The following is an 8,424-nucleotide window of genomic DNA, read 5'->3' as shown; positions in this document are numbered from 1 at the left end:
CTGACTGAGGAGCAGAGTTGGCAGCGACAGCGGTGCGAGCTGGGAAACGCTGCTGGATTCCAGTATGTGTGTGAACACGTGACTTTCTGTTGGAACACCTCTCTGTGGACCTGAAACTACGGTTAAACTGTGTACCATTACATTTTGTGCTCAAATCTGACTCAAACATCTTGAAACTGCATCTTTCTGAAGTTATGACATCAGTAAATGATTAATGAAGTGACTGTTTTTGTTAAGTGATTAAGTTGTTTTCACCTGTTTGTGCTGCATCATTAGTAAACTCATGTTAAAGGTTTAGTTAAAAAGTTTGACATTTTGGAAAAGATACTTTCTTGTCTCACACTGCAGGCAAAAGTGACTCAATTCAGATTTTTTTTCCTCATGTGTGACTAGGATCAGTTTATTTCATAACAGTGTGAGCAGCAAAAATCAGTCTGATTTTTTGGGTCGCTTTCATATGTGGTCTAAATCAGATAGAGGTCTGTTTTTTGCAATTTGATCTCAGTGTGAACAGTCATATGACTTTTACGTCACTATAGATTGACATTCATCAAAATTCTGCACTGGTGGGATTCATTTGGTGAATTCAAACACAGCTGCGATGGAGGAGACAACACCTCCGTACAGAGATAGCAGCCATTGCTCCAAACAAAGGCATTATTTAATCATCGTCCTCACTGCACATCATTCATTATAAATAAAACCACACACGTTGCCTTCAGTGGCCTTCATGTTTACTTCCAGCAGCCGACAGGCTTAGTTTGAGGTCAGGGGAGGTAACAACTTAAACAACTTAAACAACCTGAGTGTGGGAGGTGCAGAGCAAATGTCAGGTGACTCATTGATTTCAATTGTTAATGTGAAACTTCCTAATATGTAGTTTGTACACGCAGAGATATTTTCTTTGGAGGTTTATGGACATTACTGACTCACTGAACCTCCAGAACCTATTTGACCTTCTGTGAACTGTGGAAAATGCTTTGATAAATCTGACTCTTGTGAATACACAAACACACACACAATGACACACACTCACACACACACACACACACACACACACACACACACACACACACACACACACACACACACACACACACACACACACATCAGCAGCACCATCAACAGATGCTATAATGCTTTCATTTCTATTGGACAACTCTCTTCTGGAAACACAATACACTTCCTGGCAAAACACTTTTAATCTGATACGTAAATCGTTTTATCTGCTCAGAACTCAGAGCAGCAGTAAGGCTGTTTATTTTTTGGAAAACTTCACTTCCTATTGAAAAAGCAAAACATAGATCTGTATATCTATCCATATATCTGTGTCTGATTGGCTTGTTGTCTGATAGGTCATTTCATGTGGTTACATTTTTCCTAGTGGTGTGGGTATTATATAATAGTGGCGATCAAAGTAACCAATTAGCTGCTGATTTCATGGGAACTTGCTGGTGTACATAATTCTGCTTTAAAATCTTTGAAATAAGTCGTTCTACATATATTGTATATTTTTGCGGGATTAGACAGAGTCAGGAGGGTGACTAATTCCTAGCCTGGAGCTGTTCACATTGCAGTCCTCTATACCAGGCTGAACACCCGGCCAGGCTGCTCTGAGCTGGGTTGCAACACAAGATACTTCAGAAAATGTTAGTAGATTCAAACATAGATGTGATAATGAAACAAAACAAAACATTGATTTTGAGTTTATATGTTTCACTGATTTTATGTTTTGTTGCAGCATCGTGGTCAGGTTTCCCTAACTTAATAAATAGTTAATTAAAATAAGATAGATTAGAATACATTCATCATTTACATTTTATTAGAATACATTTAAAAAATAAACTATATACTTAATAAAATGCCAATAGTTAAAGAAAGAGTTAAAGGGTCAGTTTACTCAAATTACAAAAACATAATTTCTTATTTACCTTTAATAGTATCCAAAATGCAAATCATCTAAAACTTCAATTAATCGCCTTAATAGCTTCAATCACTGAACTCAACCTGCCTTTATTTGGAACAGGTGTCTATATGGGACAGGCCTTACATTTTTTTTGCTCAGCAAAGTGAATACTATCAAATTGTTTATTTAAACCAGTATGAATATTACTTGTATAAAACAAATATAACATATCAATTATGAATCATAGATCATTTGATACTTTGGTGCTAATGGTTTCCGTAAAATGAACTGAATGATCAGGTCCAATTTTATTTCTATAGCACATATTCATAACAAAAGTTATCTCAAGACACTTTTCAAATAGAGTAGGTCTAGACTGTACTCGTTAATTATTTTTTTTACAGAGAACAAACAGTTCCCACCACGTGCAAGCACTCGGCGACATTGGCAAGGAAAAACTTCCTTTTAAGCAGTATCTAAGCATCTCATAATTTGCTCAAGCAGGCAAACTGGATCTTAAGAGGTTTTGTACATCCAAAGAATTTCTATAAAATCCAGACCAGGAATCTAACTGAGACCTGTGCTTGTCAAACATGTAGCCACACCGGGCAAGTAACAGGGACCTGAGTCTAATTGGGACGCTGATTTTAATTAAAGTTTTACTGTAGTTATGCAAATAGGTGTTGAGATATCTGTTCTGAGACACAACCTTAATACAATGAAGGTGAATGGAATTAAAATGATCAAAAACAGTGCCCCTGTTGCTCTGGATAATCCATAGACGTCACTGTGTGAACAGCTTTCTTTGGCACTACATTCTACAGACAAAATAGTCCCAATCAAAACGGTCTGTGGTAACAGCAGAAATCTCAGGTCCTGGGAAAATAAAAGCAAAAATATCTGCTTATATTTTTGTACCCTTTAAGCTTTCAAATTCATCACCAAACAAGGAATCCTTTAGGACATTAGCAATAAGATCATACGGCTTCATGGGCGTCACGGCTACAAAGGAGGATCTTCGCACTAATGTGAGAGAAACTGCTCCAAACGCACTGTAGTGGGGGATCATGTTTTCTTACATTTCACTCTCATTCTCTTCATCACTCGAGGGGAAGAAGCACAGACTCTTATACCACCATAAGACGTTCATCAGTTCCTGCATCAGTTCCGCTTTGGCTCTGGCATCTCTCCAGACTGGGATTGTCTAGTGTCCTTTTCAACTGAGGGTGACAGCAGGCGTGGAGGAACAGCAGGTGTTTTCTGCTGTTTATCAATAAGCACAGAGGGGACAGGGTGCAGAGTGTCACTGACGGACCCTGTTGATATACAGCAGCTTCACAGGTTCTCTCCTGTTGTAACAACATACGTCAAGTTGTATATGACTTAGGATCCACCTCCAATCTTAACATATCCAACAAAATAACCCTCATTTACTACTGATTGTTTGAAAAGACTTGTGTTAGACTTGTTTTTAAGAGTTCAGAGAGGCTGCTGACATTAAATATCAGCCTCACTGTTTATCCATTTATACATTTAATGAGGTACAACAGACTCTGGTGAGAAAGAGAATATGATTGCCAAGAGGTGGAGGGCTTACTCCATGCGTCACAGAGTCCCACTGTACAATCCCATTTTTAACAATTTAATGCAATTAATGTCTGTTGTTCCCAGAGAATACTCTGACACTCTGTCTTTCTGCAATGTGTTTGGCTAAGCCACTGCATTGCTTGTTCAAGCTTAATTGCAATGAACTGGAGCCTTAGATTGTGTTTATTGTTTCAGGAGAGACGCTCTCTCGGCCAGGTCTACTTCCTGAGACCCTGATTTTTTTCCATCAGACTAAGACTCTGTTTTTCTCTGTTTCTGTGTATGTCTGGCATTAGCTATTGGACACATTACCAAGAGACTTTTTTTTTTTACAATTATTAATTTCTCTAAATCTTAATTTTTATGTAACTTTACCCCAGAGTGTAAAGTTTTCGTTTATTTTTCTATAAACTTTGGAAAAGTGCTCTTCTCAGGGCCGTTTGTCTGTGCTAATGGGGGTCATGAGATGATCTCACCAAACCTTAGCAGGGGGGGAAAAAAAGAGTGTGAGAAACTTGGTGCTTATATTATTAGCTTCCGCTTTATGTTGACAACATATGACGACATGTCAAAGGTCATGTTTGCTGTGAAATGATAGTGTGTGTGTTAATTTACAGCTGCATTGTAAAATGTACACGTTTGTATAACTGAACACACTTAAGTTCTCAGTTATTACAGCTGCAATTGTTTACAGATATGAAAACAGCTAATATAAAAACAATGCTGAACTTTAGTTCTACAGATTTAATTTCATGTTTAAACAAAATACAAAATAAAGTGCATAATTTAAAGTCTGGATTAGAAAAATAATTAAAAGACATTGTTTAATAGGCCACTAGTGTGTCAAACTCTGTGTTTAACTAAATATCTTTAAATGGTACATTCTTGAGGGGCGTAATTTATCAGCATTTATGTACACGAACAAGCTTGTCTAAAATTAACAGCAACAAGAGAAAGAAGAAAGGCAAGAATGTAATCCGGGACATTAAGCAACAAGCTGGAGCCGATTTAATAACAGGGAAAAGGAGGTAGACTGCTTTCAAGCTGCTGAAATTAAGACATAAAGCTCATTTGAGTGGAAAGGAGTTCAAAAGTTCAGTCTATTATGTAGTTTGATAAAGACAGCAGCTGAAGGTGTCAATTTAACATTATAAGGCATTAAAAGGGGAATTCTGCCACTGGAAAAAATGTGGCACAGAAAAGGAACCAAAAACTGACTTGAGGATAACATGAATCATCATTCCTTGTTTGACAAAATAAACTTTTTGAACATTTCATTTTAGGGATTAAGAATTATGTTACTTTAGATTTTTTTTGTCTAATTGATACTAGAGCCAAAACAATTAGTCGACTCCCGGCAATTAATTGTCGCTTTCAAGCAAAAATGCCAAACTAGCAATTCATGAGCATGAGTATTGATCAAATTAAATGTGTTATATATTTAATAAATGAGCACAAATACTTATTTTGGGTGGATAGTCCCTTAAGAGTTGATTTATTAACTAGAACCTTCTCTTAGAGAAGAATAATTTTATTACAAACAATATTTTACACAACATTGATCTCAAGCTGACAGGTGTGTTTAAATATCTTCATCCTAAAACTCCATATTAAGCAACATCTGTCCACTGCTTTACACCACACTTTCTGGAGCTGCGGAAAAAACATTCAACATTCCCAGTCAGATTTTAAATAGTTTGGTATTAATAACTATGGCACAGGAATATTTGTACCCTCATTGTAAAATGGAAAACAATTATTTGAGATGACATATTTGTGTGTATTCCAGGGCTGAGGAATAAAAACTTTGGTGTTCACCACATAATAATACTGCACTGTATTAGTCATGGAACTAACACAATATGTCCTTCAAAAAGCACTGCACAATAGAGTTTGTTAAACAAATCAATCCTTACAATGGCAGCACACATGCCAGTGATTACTCATACGGATCACATTCAATACTGTTTTCATTTACCATATTGACCACAAGTTTGTGACTCAATTATTCTAAACTACTGGCTTCATCTAGTTAACAGTAAAGATTTCCACAACGATTGAACAAAGTAGCTGAAATTAGCAAGGGTATCTTTTCCATCACTGACACTTGAGTCATGAAGAAGTGGGTCATCTCTGTTTGAACAACATCTGTTCCACGCAAAATGATAGAATCTGCTCAAACAGTCAGAGACAGTCATGACTTGAGGTAGCTGGGTGCTGAAACAGAGACCACAGGACGATAGAGCTCACAGCACTTCAAGTTTCTTTTTCTTTCTTGCTTCATGTGCCCGACTTGACATTTATTATTTTCATGTGCCTCCCCCCAAGTTCACTTTTGGAGAAGTCACGTCAGTAGACAATCTACCTCAGAGCGATCTGAGAACTGTCTCCTAATTTAGAGTTAACTCAGATGCATTTCTCCTCCACTGTCTCAGTGTTTAATGACACCTGAAGTGCTGGGTCTTTTGGGCATGGCAGGGCTGTAGGGTTCCTGATTGCATTTATTCCTTGTCTACTCTGAGCCTCAACGCTTCCCTGCTCAGATGAATAAGAAGCTTGCGAGTTTCTGACCGATGAAGGTTGTGAACCAGAGAGTCTGTCTGCTTTATAACAGCTTCCAGTGTACACCTCACTCCCCTCTGGCAGGTAGAGGAAGGTCTGGGAGCTGATGGTGATGTCTCGCAGGTCATGGGAAACCATAGAATTTGAGTCTCGCTTAGAGGTGACTGAGGAGAGTTGTTGAGCATCTATACAGTTGAAGTTTCCCTGTCTCTGCTGTCTCCGTGCTCCTATCTTGCAAAATAAGCACTTGATTTTCTCGATGAGCTTGAGGAGAACAGCCTTGCGGAGCAGGATGTAGATCCAGGGGTCAAGAATGGGGTTGAAGGAGGCGAAGCGTATCGCTCGTAGATCAGGGTTTTTGTCCAACCGTAGTTCCACTGGAGTCTTATAAAGCTGGTTCAAAAACACCTGAGCCTGCAAGGGAAGGAAGAATACAGGGTGAGTAGACAGACAATCAGAAAGACACTAATACAAATGTGGAGCACTGGAACAGCAGAGAAGAAAGAGCAGGGAAGGAAAAGTAATTGAATCCAAATAGACATATGTTTGAACTTTTGTTTCTGATCACCTTCTTGGATTCAAATCAAACTGCACGAACAAATTGTTCCATGAACAACAATGACATTTTTGCGTTAAAAAAAACGTGCGTAAAACGTGCGTAATTGATAGAATGAGCTAAGATGAGCGTATGAGAGTAGTGGCATGAAAAGGTATATAGTACTTAGTAGTATAGTACTATATCCACTTGTATTTGGATCAAAATGCGTTTGTGCGTAAAAGAGCCGTGCGTAAAACGTGCGTAAAAAGAGAAAAAACAACTTACAACAAGTGGTATGGAGCAGATAAGCACCACTGCCGATGTGCCTATGAGCAGAATGACCATCTGAATCTCTGCACCGGCCAGACGCCCAAAGCTGCGTCCTCTCCTCCGCGGGTCCACGTTGCGCCCCAGATCGGTTCCCAGAGACATCCTGCGTACGAAACGCCGGTGCATCCGAATCAAAGCCGCGCACACCAACACGTTACATATAACAGTGGCGAGGATAAGGAGAGAGCTGAACCCTGCATACATATAGGAGTAGGCGGCATCGCTGGTCTTGTTGCTCCTCCACTCTAAAAAACACCAAGTTTGCGGGTATTGTTTCTTCACCTGTCCAAAGCCGATAATCGGCAGAGCGCAGAAAAGCGCGTTGGAGATGTAGATCGCTAAGAGAGTCAAACCCGCCAGTTTTTGGTCCACATAGTCATTGTAGAAGTAGGCATGGTTTATAGCGATGTACCTCTCCACCGACATGGCACAGATGATACTGAGTCCCGCCAGAGAGAAGAAAAGCAGAGTGAATCCAAAGTACTGGCACAGCGGGTCCTCTCCGGGCCAGGATCCTTTCACATATGTGGCGATGGTGACCGGACTGGCTAGCAGCGTGCCCAGCAGGTCCGTGATTGCCAGTCCACACACCAGAGTGTAAAAGGTGGTCTCTTTCTGTTCTTTGCGAGATTTACAAAGAACCACGATGGCGATGACATTCCCAACCACCCCGAAAATGAACATAATAGACGGAATGGTCGGGACCATGGTCCTCCCTGTCATCGATTGATTATTCATTATGTCCTTCGAGCGCAGTTCAAGACGAGTGAAACAACTTTTCCTAACGCCAGTATTTCCAGTCCAGAGCAGGAAACTTATGTGCACTTATAAGCCCGCGCAACATAGTCAAAAAACAAAGAACAAATAACGTTTGCACCTTATCTTAAAACCAACTTCTTACAAAGAACGTCCATCCCCGCAGAGCATGTGGCTGCTGCTGTGTTTACCGAAGGTTCAGTGGTATTTTATTGTCAGATCCTCAGCTACCTTTGTAAGACAGAAGCAGATTTCACTCACCAGGACGGAGAGATAAAGGCAACCAACAGATACCAGTGACTTCATTGAAATAAGGCTCTGCCTTCAAGCTTCGTGCAAGGTTCAGTCCCTCCCCTTCATTTCACCTCACAGCCCTCATCAGCTGTTTAGTCTGGATCAGGAAAGACCTTGGACATATTTTGTAACACCACCAGACAGAGGTTAACCTAAACTCACAGCATATCTTGTACAACATGGTTAAATATTATGAAGTAAAAAAAACAACAACAACATGTGGGTTCAGTGTTGTGTTCACATTATACATTAATCCATATTTTTCATCTGTTACAAATCTTAAAAGTGCCACAAAACAAATGCAGAATAACTTAATAATATTAAGAATAATCTACAAAGTGCTTCATAGGGCAGACTGTAAAACCAGTTAAAGTAAAATAATAAAATGGATAGGTATACATGATGATGATATTAAAATATTATGTATATAAAAATCATTCCTGCATAATAC

The 8,424-nt window shown here is 39.2% G+C and overlaps 1 protein-coding gene across 1 annotated transcript; it reads right to left on the bottom strand.

Moving 5' to 3' along the window:
- Positions 1-4,478: 4,478 nt before the first annotated feature.
- On the bottom strand, positions 4,479-7,999 carry ptger4a (prostaglandin E receptor 4 (subtype EP4) a). The gene is made up of 2 exons (XM_051423291.1): positions 6,879-7,999; positions 4,479-6,469 (listed from the first exon to the last, which is right to left on the bottom strand). The coding sequence occupies exons 1-2, from the start codon at positions 7,659-7,661 to the stop codon at positions 5,900-5,902; spliced, it is 1,353 nt and encodes a 450-aa protein (XP_051279251.1). The 5' UTR covers positions 7,662-7,999; the 3' UTR covers positions 4,479-5,899.
- Positions 8,000-8,424: the final 425 nt, after the last annotated feature.

The sequence above is a fragment of the Dicentrarchus labrax genome, unplaced genomic scaffold, assembly GCF_905237075.1.
Source record: "Dicentrarchus labrax unplaced genomic scaffold, dlabrax2021, whole genome shotgun sequence".
Lineage (NCBI taxonomy): Eukaryota > Metazoa > Chordata > Actinopteri > Moronidae > Dicentrarchus > Dicentrarchus labrax.
The sequence above is the reverse complement of the archived record's forward strand: the minus strand, read 5'-3'. Positions and strand labels throughout refer to the sequence as shown.